The sequence below is a fragment of the Columba livia genome, chromosome 2, assembly GCF_036013475.1.
Source record: "Columba livia isolate bColLiv1 breed racing homer chromosome 2, bColLiv1.pat.W.v2, whole genome shotgun sequence".
Lineage (NCBI taxonomy): Eukaryota > Metazoa > Chordata > Aves > Columbiformes > Columbidae > Columba > Columba livia.
In genome coordinates this window covers 107,427,031-107,443,520 of record NC_088603.1, presented here as the reverse complement: position 1 = coordinate 107,443,520, position 16,490 = coordinate 107,427,031, and the positions used below count along the sequence as shown (strand labels likewise).

Below are 16,490 nucleotides of genomic sequence, written 5' to 3'. Positions count from 1 at the left end.
TGAGGTCGAGCAGAAAACATGAGTACTAGTGAATTGCATATTCTGATGTGCAGTGACAGGCTACAAGAAAAAGAAAGGTCAGTGAGGAGAAGCAGCCCAGGTCACCACAGTGTTACCCACTCAGTGTAGTGCCCATACCTGAGGACAGTGACAGCAGACAGTTCAGAGACCCCTGTGAGTGCTGAAGCAGGAAGAGCGGAAAGCAGGAAGAATCTCTTTTCCAGTTACTTAATTTCCCCCCCCGCTCCCCTCCCCAAGCTTTTGTTTACATCTGTCTTTCCATTTGCCTTTTTTTTTTTGTGAGAAACAGAACCAGAGCCACAGTGGAGGCTGTGTGAAGGGAAGGTGGTTTGCAAAGGATCTGGAGGGTTTCTGTAAAGAAGCTTTCTGGACCTCTGTCTAATGTTTGCATGAAAAAGCTCTGCATCAGTCCTGCTCAGGATTAGAGGGGCAAGAAGCAACTGGGTCTCTTGAGCTGCGTCTATAGGAGCTCCCCATTAATTCTCACTGGGTTTTGTCCCTCTTTAGCCCAAACAGAATGGGCATGAGGAACAAGACTGTGACTTTGTGCCTGGGGTGCCCACCCGGTATAACTGTTTCCCTGAACTTAGCTTCAGCTGGGTTCGGTTCTTGTCCATTCAGGAATGCTAACATGGCCGAACAAGGAAAAGGAAAGCAGGAAATAAAGGTGTCTCTGATTTCCCTCCAGGAAGGCTTGTGGTGTATCACCTGGTTTCACAATGGGCCAACACCAAGTTTGAGCGTGAAGCAGGGGAAGATGAACCTTATGTGTAGATGCTCAGTGTGTATATATATATATATATATATATATATATATATATATGTGCATGTGGGCAGAAGCACTGTGACATCCCTCATTTTCAGGAGGACTAGGAACTTGAAGAGGATGCCACGTTGGTTGTCTGGGAAGAGCAGGAAGAAGCTTGCTCAGGATTTTGCTTTTATTCATGCATACGATTTGTACTAGAAGCTAGTTTAGTAAAACAGCATTGATGAAACCTTTTAGAGAGGCAGTTATTTGGATTATGCTCAGAGTCTGGGTTTGTCCATGTGCAGAGGAGGCATACATTCATGTTATAGCTGTGATTTCTCTTAGGGGAGGGAAAGGGGGGAAATTGCTGTGTCCAAATTGGGTAAAAGCTTATCTTGTGTTCATTATTGCTTCTAGGATATTGTACTTTTGAATGCGTTGGGATAAGTGCTGTATTGGGAAAAGCAAAGGGAGGATTTGGAATATAATTACAGCCAAAAGTTCTTTCTGGGCACAGGTTGCTTGCGCGTGTCATTCTTGAACTGTGTGATCTTTTCTCAGGAGGAAGAGACCCAAAAGGGTCATGGGGGTTTTTGAGGGGGAGAGAGGAAATGAGAAACACTTTCCCTCTTTTGGAGAAAGGTAAAAGCAGGATATACTAGGATCCTGTAAAATCCTATTTATTGGCACTGAACCTTTTCAAAGCTGTGAACAAATCTGCACCGAAAATCCCAGCATTAGTAAATGCAGGAAGAAAACTGCTGAGGAGAGGAGGGGAAGAAACAAGGCAGATTAAGCTTCTAGGACTGACTGACACTAGCCAGATTTGGGATCTAGGTCCCAAACTGAGGTATTTGTTTGGGAGATAAACATGGCTACGCACATCTCGTGCAACATAAATTACACCTTCTGACACTGAAGAACTATGAAAATCCAGACCCAGTTAGTGAATTCTAGCCAAGCCTGTCCAGTTTTGAGCCCTCTTAGGGCTACAGCAGGGAGTAAATGTGACTGCTCTTCACAAAAGACATTCATTGTGTATCTCATGCCTGACAGCCTCCAAAACCAGCGGTCACCCTGAATTGTGCTTCCAAACCTACCTGGGTCTGAGGAAGCTTTTGCCCCTCCAGACGGGAATACGTCAAGAGGAAAAAAGCAGTCTGTCCTAAAAAAAAGCAGTACAGTAATGCTTAAAAACACATATTTTGGCCTGGCAGATCCTGTCAATTTTTTCCTGTAGTGTGTCTGCCACCCCTCCGCCCCCCGCTATGTAAGGAGGAAGATAAAACAGCTTCCAGAGTCTAGATCAAGCAGTACCACAAAACTACCTATCTGATACTTGAATCCACGTCTCTTGAAAACTCCACATACCCAACCACAGGTGGAGCGGTACCTGTTTCTCTTCTGCATCCTGCCCTTTTCACCTTCCTATGGTGTGTGCTTAAAACAGACAGTACCCGTTCCTCTTCCTCAATCCAGCACTTCCCATCTGAGAGAGTAATTGAAAATAACTACATCCTTCTGTTTGTAAAACATAGTTTCTTTTTGCCACATCCATCTCAAGGCTTTTTAAATAAAACTCATGTTGAATTAAGTTGATGGCAAATTTCTCTTGATTTTACTCGGGACCAAGATTTTGTGCACATATGTAGCTATCAAAATACTAATTTTTCACTAATCCATCTTTAAAAGTCTGAAGGAACAATAATATTTGGAGATAAAGGCTGAAAATATTTTGGGACTTGAGAGGTGTTGTGTCCATTGTTCTTCAGTGCTCTTGTGCTGCAGTCAGTTGTGGATCATATTGGAGTAGTGCAGGTAGTTTGTGTGCAGTGGGAGTTTAGGAAGGGCCAGATGCTGTACTGCCATTTTTATGCTGAAATGCCAGTTTGCAGGGTGAGAGGAGATTTGGAAGCAAGGAATACCTATGATGTTGTCTAGATAGATGCTTCATTTCAGGACCTAAAATGGAGGTAAACGAAGCAAGAAATGTGGTTTCTTGTCTTTAGAGATTGGTGGTGGTGGTATTAGCACCTATGCTTGGATTAAACAGTATTGTGGGCTTTTGGGAGAGCTTTGTTTTTTCATTCAGCTGATACAGCTTGGAATATTCAAAGGGGAGGGTGGGGGGGGACCAAACACCTGTGTGCTGCTGTGACAACTTGCAGAAAGGGACACTTTGTTTATTAGCAAGTCAACACATGCTGTTTACATATGTGTGCGTTTTGTATAGGTGTACATATGTACGCCTTTCTGAGGGTGGGCAGCGTGCCCTCCGGGCAGGCTCTCGCCACCTTCCCGCCCCGCTGGCACCGGCGGGCTCCCGGTTGTTCTCCCCGAGGCCAGGCAGGATGGCAGCCATCACCTGTGGCAGCCGGGGATTTCAGCCCCGAGAGTGCCAAACCTTGCTCTGGTGCTAGCCAGCCTCTTCCACTACCGCCGAGGAAGGATCGGTGGGAACCCCCCCGTCGATCCCAGGCTGCCGTGACCCGCAGTCCCTTACCCCCAAATCCAGGGCTGGGGGAGCAGCTGGGCCCGGAGGCCGCGGGTCCCGGCGCGGCGGTGCCAGCTCCAGGTTTTCGCGGCAGCGGCGCTGTCGGGGCGCCGGGGCCGGGGCTGCCGTGCGCGGCGGGGCCGGGGCGCGGTGCGGGGCGGCCCGGGGGGGAGGGCAGGGCGGGAGGCGCGGGCCCCGCGGAGCCGCGGCCCCGTGGGATCCAGGTAGATCGGTCCGGCTTTTACCTTTCTCCTTCGGCTTCCCTGCGCGGAGGGTCTGGTAGCTGGGCTGTTTCCTGCTCTCGCAGAAAGAGGCAGTGCTGAGTTAGGAAGACAAAAATAGACCTTTACAGAGAAATATAGGGATTGTGTGCGCGGTGGGGAGGGAGAGCGGAGAGCGGCACCCGGCTGGTTTCCAGGAGGAGCCCTCCTCTCCCTCTCGTTGCATGTTAGGCATTTTTGCACAGATTTCTCCCCCCCACCCCCTCCCTGCCGGGGCACGGGTACCTCTGCCGCCTGCGCTCCGCATCGCTGCCGGGGAGCGAGCGAACCAGCTCGGTTTCGATCAGAAAGCGGCTAGAGACCATTTTATGTGAACAAGCCGGGGGGGAAGAAGAGGAGGAAGAGAAACCGTCGCAGGGACACACGGATATAAAGACTTGTCTTCTGCTTCCCCCCCACCCCCCCTCCCCCTCCTTCGCCTTGTAAATATTAAATCTGTAAAGGCAACGATTTGACATCCATCCTAAGCAGCGGCTATGGGGTGTTTGGGCAACAGCAAAACGGAGGATCAGCGTATTGATGAGAAAGCGCAGCGAGAAGCCAACAAAAAAATAGAGAAGCAGTTGCAGAAGGAGAGGCTGGCTTATAAAGCGACACACCGCTTGCTCCTGCTGGGTAAGGGCGGAAGGGGACAGAGGTGGGGGCCGGGGGCAGGAGGGGAGATGGTGTGTGTGGATGAGGTATGGAAAATGTAGCTTGTTGTGTGGAGCAATATGTGAGACGTCCACGGGTTGAGCTCGGCGCCTGAGCCACATGGATGCATACATAGAGAAATGCTGCCCGAGGTGGGAGATGCTGCCGTGTCCCAAAAAAAAAGGCAGCCAAACTCAAACCCCACAGCCTGAACCGTGTATCATAATGTTCTCCCTTTCCTTCTCTCTCTTTTAGGGGCTGGTGAGTCAGGAAAAAGCACTATTGTGAAACAAATGAGAATCCTACATGTCAATGGATTTAATTCAGAGTAAGAATTATTGATGCTTTGTGAGTTGTTTTTTAAATGCTGGAAACAGGTTAATGCACAGTGGGCTAGGAAATTTCTCCTTTCATCCCCTGTGTTTCGGTGGCTTGACGCTGCGTTTTGGGGGAGGGAGGGGAGGAAGGGGAGCGAGAATAAGGAAATTACTGCTACTGTATATTTGCATTTTCTCCTTCTGGCCCCTTTACTGTATTTTACACTGTTGCTACTGCAGCGCTTGACAGGCCCTTGTGTAGCAACAACATGGCGACTACTTTTTACATAGAAGCAAATAACTAAATATTGCATCTGTCTGTAATATAAAAATACATGTCAAGTCATATTCAAGATGACAGTGGCTTCTGTTTTTCCGGTATTTGCGTTAGTGTAAAACTGAAACTAATTTTGCATGTTTGTTAGAAATCATTCTGTTTTCAGAGGCTACATCATTTTCTCTCTGAAGAACTCTTCGCCAGAAATTATTATTAATCCATAGTGTTAATTTCAGATAAACGTTGGCTTTCAACTGTGTATTGTTAATTTAGAGCATGTTTACAGCATGCTATAGAAATGAAAGAATGACTTCCAGTTCTATCGGGGAGGCTTTGCAGATGTATGTGGCAATGATTGTCTGATTTTAAAAGAATACCAGGGATGAATGTGCGTTGCTCTTCATACTCAACCAGAAAAGGGATAAGGGGAAAATATATTTGTCTTGCTGCTCTTTTTAGTTAGTATGTTGTAATGATTGAAGAGCAGATAAACAAGCGATCAGTGAAAAAAAAAAAATCAAATGCAACTGACTGAACTGCTTTGGAAGAAAAAAATCGAAGTGTTAATATTTCTGTTTTTAATGCAGAGAAAAGAAACAGAAAATACTGGATATTCGGAAAAATGTTAAAGATGCCATTGTGGTAAGAACACACTTTATACTGTTCTTAAATGCTTGGGTCTACTGGAAATAATAAGGATTGTGCTCTCCAAGATTGTGCTGAGAGAAATCCCATTTTGCTGATCAGATTGGATTATCTTCTATTGATCCTGTAGCCTGCATTAATCCAGATTAATGTGTTTGTTTTTGTTTTATCCAATTCTAGACTATAGTTTCAGCTATGAGCACTTTAATACCCCCAGTTCCATTGGCCAACCCAGAAAACCAATTTCGAATGGACTACATCAAGAGTATAGCTCCTCTTTCTGACTTTGACTATACACAGGTAAGAATAGAAACCACTGATTTACTCTGCTTCAAGAGGCAATGTGTTGTTTCACTTCAATTTACTGAGATGTTGGGGTTTTGATACTTTTTGGAAGATGGGCATGAGAAGTGCTTATACCAGCATTACCACTAGGTTAAGTTCCTTACAAGGCTGTAGCCGTTGCACCTGTTTTAGTGGTGCAAGGTTTTGTTGTTACTGATTCATTTGCTGCTGTTTGTAAATGCTTTTTTCTGCATTTAGTTCTTCTTATCAAAATTTCTGATCTGCATATTGACATTTTAAGTAAGACTTTGTTGAAAGCTGGTTTCCTACGTGGAATTAGATGCAGGTTGTCAGTCCAAGGAGTTACAATCTATCTACAGAAAAGGATATAAAGGGATAGAGTGGCCCTGGTGGTGTTTTCCATACTTAACTGCACTTCAGAGTGAAAACTCATGTGACTGGTGGTCGAGTAAGGTGGTTTGCTTCCTTATGTATTTATTGTGGCTGGTGTGAGCAGTGGTTTACTTGTTTTTACATGTTGTCCTCTTTTGATATGGAATAATTATAAAACTAAGGGTTTCTATATAGAGGCTACTCTTTTGTAGACAAATGAGATATACCTTTCAGGTTAATTTGCATAGGCATCTTATATTTTAGGATTTTAGACTGTATGTTATTATTTATAGGAACATGCATAGAAATGTTTTATGTATTATGTATGACATGAAGCAAGTGCATAGAAATTCTGAATATTATAAGGAATTTTATCTTTGCAGTAGCGTAATTTTTAATTTGCCTTTAAGTGATATCGAAAGCAATTTATTATGGATAAGGGACTAAAAAAAGGCTTCATTCATTGGCTAAAAGATTGGAAGTTGTTCATGCTATCAGCATTACCAAAGAAGCCATTTACAGTCGAGTGTCTTTAGGTTGTTATAGCTTCAAAGTAGAATAGGGAGAAGGGGAAGAGTCGTTTCTTTATTATATGACTCATATTCTCTGGTGTGTGTTTTTGCCTCTGGTAAACCTACTACTTTGAAGGTTCAAGACAAAGAAGAAGTATCAGACATCTTGTACAGTTAGAATTTAACACAGAATGCAGATGTTAAGAAAACAACTGCAAGGTACACCCACATATTGCATAATTGCTCAATTGGTAGATGTAAGTTGGTGAAAATGATAAACTCTTTTTAGAAATGGAATGTGAGTTTGACATGAAATATTTGTCTTACACAGGTGTTGCAGTTCTGAGGCATTTGTTGCTCATTTTATGTGGGGTATTTTGCATCAGTTTTGACCCTTATATATTTGGGTAAAAAAAAGGGTTTAATATATCTGGTTTTTTTGAGTTTCTAGGTTAAAAGAAAACTAAAGTGGACTTTTCATGGGGCTGCAGATATTTTTAATTTTTTTAATTGTTTACAAAATTTCCCTTTTCATAGAAGCTGACTGTATGTAGTCAAATTTGACTCACTGTGTTATATTTTATAGAGGGGAAAACTTATTCTTCTTGGAGGGGAAAAAGAATAGGAACCAGTGTACTGTTAAACAAGTAATAATTCATTTGGAATTTTGATTCAGAGTCCATTTTATTTTAAAATAAAACCTCAATTACTGTTTTTCTAATTAAGTGGGATTTCTGAAAATACTATCACGTTGTTTGAAATAGTGTTAAATAAAAAGCTCGAAAGCTTAAAAAAATAAGAAAAATGTAGTGTTAGTTTAGAAAGAAATATATTTGTGTCACCTTCGTATTTTCCCTCCTGTTTTCTTCTCTGCTCAATTAATAGCTTTAATATTTGGAAAATGTACAGTCTGGCTACTTGGGGTGGGGGGGGCAGTGCTAGTATGTTATTTCTCTCCAGGAAGATGTATGAGCAAGACAGATTTGAGAAAGGAAAAAAAAAGTGCCGTTGTGCTTCAGGGCTTGATTCTATTGATTCTACACTCCAGTTTCAGTCAATGATAACTTAAAGTAAAATTACTTTACCAACTGAAATAACTTTTGACCCATTTAATATTTTTGGATAAGGACAAATATAAAAATAAATACTTGGATAGTAATCAGTTATGCATCCTTTGCTAAGCATTACTGATTCTCTTTTTAATAGCAATATGTGGAATAAGACCTTCTGAGCCAGAGAAACCAAACACTATCTAGTAGAAGACATTCAGGACTTGCGGTTCTGTCATCCATACTTAAAAACAGTTATAAAGGAAAAAATGCCTACATAGGCAGTGCTTTGGTGTTGTATCTGGGGTAAATTTTGGCATATTTTAAAATGTGACAAAGGTTACCCTTCTTCCTTTGAATGAGGGAAGAGGGAATTTTAGGGGTTTTAACAATATGGATGATGATGAGCTGCAAAAGACAGAACCATTAGCGATGCAATATTTGAAGTACATATTTTCATATTTGAAGTACAGATGTGTTATTTTTTTGGATGGCATTAACTATATAATCTTTGTAAAAATCAATGTATTTTAGTTGAAGATACATTTCATACACATTGGATGCAAAATGTGGGAAAATGACTGCACTGTATCATGAGTCTTTAAAGAGAGATAGCTGATGCAACAAGTTCACTGATGGCACAATATCACCAACACTCATGAGGCACTAATTTAAATATATTTGTGACATAGTGAGTATACTTGGGTATGCATTCTTAAATTGCATAAAAATTAACTAACACACATTGAATTGTGAAGATTTTCCTGTAAAATAAGTGGATTTGAAAATACTGGTGTCCTGAGGGTGAAACAGTACTCCTAATTGCAATTTATGACTGAAATTCCAAGAACTTCAGTAGGGATGGGATTCACATTTAGGCTCAAAAATGTATTTTGAATTTTTGTTTGATTATTTTTTTTTTTTTAATTGTATAGCTCTCTACAAAATGTAAGCAGAACATCTTACGTAGTAGTGATACAAATTTTAAAACAAATGGTTTTCTCTTTACAGCCTTTTAACAGTCCTTTAATAGTCTCTGGAGTGCCCCCTCCTCCCCCCATAGTTCTGCTTACTTTAAAAAAATTCTTCAATTTGGTTTAGTTATGCTACCTTTAGCTAGTTTAGCTAATTTAGCTACCTTTAGCTAGTTTAACTAGTTGATATAAAACAAAATGAAAGGTTTCTTGATTTCTTCTATGATTTCTGTATTGCCTTTCATTTCTTTTTAATAAAAAATTGTACCATTTTTACAAAAAATTTCCTAGGTGACTGATGCAGTCTCATTGTGTTAGTCATAAGATTTAAGGCTAGAGTTTTTGCAGAGTTAATAAATATGGGGAAGGCGAGGATCCACTGTAGTTTCTTCCTCAAAGTCTTGAATCAAGATAAATTTTCATCTGATAACTAGTTTAGGCATTATCTTAGCTCTGTATTCAGGGGTGGAATCAGCAGAAAAGCTTTAAAACTGAAAAGGAAGCATGCACGCTGTATCGAAAAGGATTTTTTTATTATTTTTGGCAAAGCATTGATTGATATTTGCTAAAATTAACAGGAATTGACCTGTGCCGTTTTTAATCCTTTATTGATGGGGATTTATTTTGTCCTTTGTGAATCAGAGTGAACATATTAAGGGCATATTATGCTGGTAGCTGTGGAAAAACATGGTGTATTATGTAAGCGCGTGTTTACTCAAGTCCAGTTGCCTTTATTAAAGTATTTGAATGTTGTAGGCACTACAAAGCTGCTTGGTTCGTAAGTCCTTTCCCCTTTGTCTTCGCCAAAAATGTAGTCAAATTAAGTTGTTTTCCATAATATTTGTCTTGGGTCAAGCTCATCTGATCAGCTGTGTTGGTCTATAGCGGGTAGTCAGTGAGCTGCCACCAAATTCTCCAGTCAAGTGTGTAGTTATGCAAACCAGTTACCAGTGAAAGTCAATCATTTTCTTGATTGGGAACATGTAAACACTTCACCCAGGCTTTGAGTAGCAGGGAGGGTTTTCAAAAGATTCATTTTCCTTTCCTAAGAATGTTTTAGAGAGGCAAAGTTGATTTGTTGAACCTTCATAAAACAGTGAATCGTACAAATGTAGTCCCTTGTGCTGATTTTAGAACGTGAGCTTTAAAAACAACTTAAAAAGCTGTTTTATTAATCAGACAAGCTCTTTTGTTTAGCTCTTAAAAGTGAAATGTTAACGTGGGTATTGACAACAGGAAAACTGTTTAGATTAATCTGGTTTGCTCTGCGTTTTCGTATATTGCAGTTTGAGTTCAATGTGATGACTTGGATTTTCCTCCACACTTTCTTCTGAAAAATCAGGACTTTATATTAGTCATATAAAGACACAGGAAAGAAAGAAAAATATTTTTGGTCAGAATTTGAAGTTACATAGACTTTTTTTTTAGGCATTTCAAATATTTATTAGACCTGGTATTCAAATTGGAACTGGCGTTGATGCCTGGTGATGGCTGGTTCTCACGGTGTGTGTCTCAGTGTTTGAAGTAACTGGAAACATTCCTCAAGTGAAATGTATCACTGGGCTGTAAAAAAAATCTTTATCCTAAATAAATACTTAAATAAAAGATTAAAAGCATGATAAATGCAGTCCATACACAGTTAAACTTGTTTGGGTTGTGTAGTTAATGCTGTGACTTTAATATCCTGTTTGACCACAATGTGTTTAAGTTTCCCTCTACTTGATGTGGCCCAAAGGAGTTACAAAAGAGCATCATCTTACATTTTTCGATATTCAGATAACTCGCAGTATTTCCATGTTTCTCAGGAGTGTGAAAATATACTGTATTTTACATGAAAATATCATAAAAGAGAGAACACGGTAAATATTGCCACTCCAGCAGCTTCACTTGGTTTTTCTTTTCTATCTAGTTTTTTACTTTAGGGTTTCATTTACCATTTTAGGTAGAAAAAACAGCCACAAGCTTTTATAATTATCTGTGATCATGATATTTCACATTACTACAGTGTCAAGTCAAAATTAACTTTTAAAAATCAATTAGACTTCAAAACATTAAGTCATTTGCCTTTTTTTGTGGTCTAAGATGGTACACTGGTAGTTCTTAATTTGTTCTTCTTTCCCAAATGTGGAAAAGGATCTGGAAGGCGGGATAATGATTAGATTGTGTAGGTCCAACAACATTATTACTACCCTGAATTAATAACATTTGAAAAACTAATGAAGGCGGCTGTCAGAGGAGAACAGCTGAAAATGCTGCAAATGCGGATGTTTTTGGCAACTCTTTAGTCTTCACACACAGGTTAAAATTGTCAATAGGAATGGTGCTGAAAAGTAGTGGATATTGGGGAGAAGCAGCAATTAGGTGACAGGTGAAATTTCTTTATTGTGATAGCACTCATTTTTGTGCTGTACACTAACTACTAATTAACAGCAGAAACTGAAGTTGAGCTCTTTTCATGTTAAGAGCGGATTCTGCTGATGCCCAGCAATGCCTTTCCTTCCGTATGAAATACCTGTTTACATACTGATGTAGCATGTGTCTGCTTTTCATTAAATCAGCAAGCCGAGTCCTTAATGTCCTGATTAGTTGAAGTACAAAATGCGAAACATTTTGCGAATGAGATCAATAATATATTTCTGCATTACATGTTGTGTTGTTCTTATTCCTTGTAAGCAGTAAGTTTGCTGTTGATGGATCAGTCAATCCAGTAGTGCTCTCACAAATAATCAGTTGTTACGTTGTCTGTGTAGCTTCAAAAATATAAAGCTAGAATTGGGATCATACCATAAACAAGCAAAGGGCAATTTTTGAAAACAAAACAAAACTACTTCTCATCTTGATAATACATACTGGAACTGTAAGAATATAGAATTCTACACGAATATTCTTCAGTTTCTTGATTTTGCTTCTTTAATAAATACTCTGATTTTACTGAAAACACAACTGGGTCTCTAAAATGGAAGTGGTTTATGTGGAGCATGGCTTTTTTCCGAGGCTCAGGATTTCTTGCTTGAAATACGCAGTTTGTGTTTGGGGGGTGTTTGCTTTAGGATGAAGGAGTTGCTTACGTTCAGGCATAAAAATAAACTAAGATTTTTGCTTCAGTAAAACACTACTCCATTTAATAAAAGTATAATAGCATATTTCTTCCTCCCCTTGTTCCAGATTCACTGCACCACTACTGTTAACAGTTGATACCAATTATAAATAAATAATCACATGAATTTCAGTTTGAAAAGACAATTATTTGAGAAAGTCTTATGAACAATGCTGATTATGAATCAAGTGCAGTGTTACATTCAATATTACATCATCATAGTAACACCAAATTGAATGTTTTCTAACTTATATTGTGAGTCGGATTTCCCGGATAGCGGGGTGGTATTCACACATTATCCAGCCTGCCTTATTTATTATCATCGCACAACACAGACTTTCACTGTGAAAGTGGAAAGACATAATTTATTATTACTGCTAACTAAAACTTAAGTTACTTCTTTTATCTCCAAAATTGTTGACATTTACTGATATTACTTCAAGTTTTGTACCTACGAATACAAATTAGTTGGAGGTTTTTTGAAAGTCAAGCCAGCATCCAGTCAAATACTATAAATTAATAATAAATGCCACATTCTTTTTTGCTACAATTTTAGCTGAAAACTTTATATACTTCTATTGCACTTTACAAGGATAAAAATATTTTTACATCTAAATTTGGATATTTGATTTGATGGCAGCGGGAATAATAATAACTTGAATTATCATTTTAAGTGGGAGTGACTGATTTTCCTCACAGAGACAAAAATGTATTACAGGGTCATTTATGAGCTTTAGAGTATTTTTGTTCTTCAGGTATTTTTCAGTGTATACCCTAATTTTAAACTAAAGAAAGGTGGAAGCGATACGTTAAAGCCTGTGCCATCGTTACCTTTGTGGTGGCCACAGGTCTGTGAAGCACGCTGATTTATTTTCTACTCGGGTTGCTTTGGGGGGGCTGTTGTTTTGTATTCCTGTGCAAACTCCTGGCTGCTGCTCAGGTGTGTCCCCGAAGCGATTCTGTGATGTGCAGGTGGCAGTCGTCCCACTCCAGCCCAGGCGGTAGGAGCCACAATATCAGCTGAAGGAATAACGTGGGTCACTGGGCTGGTGCCTGGCAGAGGTGTCGTGGCCTGGCCAGGGTAACAAACTGATACTGATTCCTCGGCTTCCTTCAAGGAAGAAACAGGAAATAAATTCTGGCAATTTTTAGCACTTTGAGCTGCAGTGAAATCTCCAGAAGATTTCATTACGAATCAGTGTGTAGTTTATTAAGACTTAACATGCACTTAAGAGCGTTTGCAAGAACTTCACTTGTTTGTTCTCTCATGTGTAAATCAAACTGAATTATAATGAAAGCAAATGTAAATACATGCAAAGGGTAACCGCACTTTTAATGAGGACACGCTGTCCAATTAGTCTGAGGATTATGACATTTCAGAGTTTTACAAGTGGCAGTTTTCAGAGGAAGGGTAGTGAAATATTTAATGAATTGTCATTATTTATAAACTACACGAAAACAGATTTTCCATCACAGCCAGAGAAAAGGTAAACATAGCAGAGTATGTTTCACAATTGTCCTCATTACCAATTAATTATTTTAATCTCTTAAGCCAAAGATAGCAGGTTGGCATACTGCTTTTGCCATTTTTGAGTGCTCTGTAAAAGTAATGTGTTTACTAGTCAGGGAGAATCTTTTGTTTTTACTTCAGTGGCTGCGATAAAAATGGACAGATGAGGGATAAATCATCATATGCATGCATATTGTCACTGGTGCCAGTGGAGACCTATGGAACAGGGGATATCACCTACTCAAATAGTTGAAGTGTCATTATTGAGACTTTCATAGACGTGAGCATTCACCTGTACGACAGCCAAGAGCTGAGTCCCCTTTCTCCAGCGTATGATGAGATTTTAACTCGTGTTTCTGAAACAGTATTGGGCGTTGCCAGCTTAGATCTTTGCTTTTGTTTTTTTCATCACCTCCATAGCTTCATCCATCGCGTGTACTTATTGTCAATAGCGGATTACCTTTTTTAATGTTCAGTATAGTCTGCATCAACAGACAGGATATTTTGTTTGCAGAAGGTAGCAACCTGAGCTGAGGAAGAGTGAACAAACTAAACCCTGTGAACAGAAGAATGCCTGTATACCTTGCATACAGTGAAGTAAATAAGTTTTAAACCAAAAAGTAGTATGAACAATTTTTTTTCCCCCCTTTGTATCTAAGAAGCTCTTTAAATGTAAATAGGACTCTAAAGCAGATGAAAAGCAAGAACAATGTACATTTGCAGTTAACTGCTAAAAGTTTCCATAAAATGTTTATGGTTTTTTTTCTGCCACCTATTTAATTTAATTTGCTTTTCTGTAGCTAAAAGAGATTAAATTCAAGTGTTGTAGTCAAATTCTAGGACCTTCTCTTAAAAGGAGTCAGGAGGAGAACGTAATTTGTACAACACGGTTTTAAGTTTATATTGTCTTCTACTTTGGAAACTCTTGCAATAATTTCTTGGAACAGAGCTACCTCTGGCTGTAAGCATTCCAGATATTACTTGAAGCATGCAGATTATGGTTTCTTGCTTTAAATCAGTAGATTAATTTTGGTTGGTATAAAGTGCACTTTTGTAATTAATCTGCTAGTATTTGTTTTAAAAACCTATGCTGGATGTTTTGAAAGGATATTTACCCTTAGGCAAGATGAATATTGGAATTTTTGTCTGTTATGTCGACGTTAGAGATGAACTTTGCCTTTTAAATCTTTTTAAAGTAAACGTTTTCTGACACTTCTGCCAATTCGTTCCATTTGAGTTTTCTTATTGCTGTCAGTTGGTCTTAAACATATTTTAATGCAAATAATTATCCCACTGTTTTCAACTGTGAAATTGTTTAGCAAGATAAAATAGGCTAAAGATATGCGAGCCCTCTTATCTCTCTTAATTTGGTGAACGCTTTTTGATCACGTCCACCCTCACTTCCATAGGATGTTAAGTGACAAAGCTGTGCAGATCATTCTTTTCTTAACATACGCCCACAGACTTTCTTTCATAGGAGCTAAATAATATCAAATTTAAGAGCTGTCAGGTTGGAAAACAAGTAAAGGCAGAGAATGGTTAAGTGAAAGAGGGGAAAGTATATCCTCACTTCCCTCTGTACAGATGACTACCTACCCCATGCCTGCAGACCTGCAGGTGACCACGGGACCTGGGTGTCACTCAGCTCCAGAGAGCCTTTGGTGCAGCCCCTGTGCCTCAAGGAGTTCCCGACCCCGAGCAAAAGGCAAAGGCAGAGGAGAAATGTAGATGAAAAAAACCTATGCAATGAAAGTACGGTCACTTCTGCTTAGTCACGGGTTAGAGGAAGAGGTCGGGTATCTCCGCTTGCTGCTGGAACTGTGTCATTAATTATCAGATTCCCATTAATTATCAGATTCCCAGCAGGTAGCGCAGAAGAGTGAGGCTTCATGGCAGCATCTGGAGCCTTAAATGTTTAAGTGAGAATATGCTTTCTGGCAGGCAGGTATTCCTTAACTTGAACTTTAGCTTCTCCTTCCTTCTCAGGGTGTCAGTGTTGCCCGTTCCTTTTGAGAAGAGCAGACTTGCATATTTAACAAGATAATGTACTTTTAATTGAGCAGTAGAACTTTTATTTTCCAACCCTAGAATTATCATTTCTCATCATTGTTGTTACCTACTGGATTTCTCTTTAGATTTTAACAACAGCAAACTAAACAAGATAACTAACTAGCAACAGTGTGGGCATATGATGGACCAAAAGAGTGATTAGTCAAGAAATACGTAAGTCAGAAATTGTAATTAAAAAAGGAATCTACAGGTCAAAAATCACATCAGTAGAGGAAGATGGCCCTTAACGTTTCTGAAAGCCATCCATTCAAACAACAGAGGATTTTCACTGTATTTTGAAGAAATAAAGAATTAGATTTGCTCCCTGGCCTTTGGTTCTACAGAGCAGGGTTTGATTCTTCTCACTGATGAATGGGAACCTAGCAAGAAGTATAATGTTCCATAAATTCAGAAGACATCCTAAAAACGTGTATTCCCTGGGGTCTAATCTTGCAAATGGAAATATATGCAAATGTATAATGTATGTGGACCTAAATGCATTGTTAATGTACTGCTAGCACAGCATTCCTGCAGCTCAGCTTCCGGTTATGCAGTGATATTAATATCAAAATCAGCACTAGTTTCAATTGAAAAACATAGCAAGCCAATAATTTCTCCCTGTTAAATTTATATTTGGGAGGTCGTTGAACACTTTTATGGATTTTCTTGGGGGTGGGAAAAGTTGTGTAGGTTACAGATTGGCACAAAACTTGAAATAAGCAAAATCCTTTTCAGATAAGTGACAGTTCTCTGGATGCTATTAAGCTGTGAACAGTAGGTCTTTTCAATAATCACTGTGATTCATTTTCATATTGTGTTTTTTTAATAATAATATCTTTAAAAGGCTCCCTGAGCAGTAGGCTGCACCAGCATAACTTTCTGTGCAGAAGGAAGGGTTTCACACAAAGAATCTTAGATAATGTACCATAAGAGACCATAAGAAAATTGTACCAGCTCAGACACAGGTTCATTTAGCACCAAATCTTACCTTTGCCCATGGCTGATAGTGAAACTTGAAAAGGAGTTTAAGAATGGGGCAAGCACGTAGCCATGTTTCCCACGTTGATTGTCCTGGTCTCCACAGATTTATTGCTGAGGTATTTTTTGACTGGGAGTAGTATTTCTGTATTTAATAACTTTGGTGGACTTTTCTTCCACAATTTTTTTTCCTTCTTCTCCAGCCTCTGTGAACTTTTACTTAC

The 16,490-nt window shown here is 39.4% G+C and overlaps 1 protein-coding gene across 2 annotated transcripts in view; it reads left to right on the top strand.

The window, feature by feature from the left end:
- The window catches only part of GNAL (G protein subunit alpha L), a 202,848-nt gene that overhangs the window by 70,693 nt on the left and 115,665 nt on the right, over positions 1 to 16,490 (top strand). The window contains exons 1-4 of one of the 2 annotated variants that reach the window (XM_005514032.4): positions 3,436 to 4,162; positions 4,436 to 4,508; positions 5,362 to 5,416; positions 5,600 to 5,719. In XM_005514032.4, the coding sequence (XP_005514089.2) occupies positions 4,024 to 4,162; positions 4,436 to 4,508; positions 5,362 to 5,416; positions 5,600 to 5,719 (387 nt within the window). In that variant the 5' untranslated portion in view covers positions 3,436 to 4,023. Of the gene's footprint in view, positions 1 to 3,435; positions 4,163 to 4,435; positions 4,509 to 5,361; positions 5,417 to 5,599; positions 5,720 to 16,490 lie in introns of those variants that run through there. The other variant, XM_065053105.1, reaches the window with a different exon arrangement.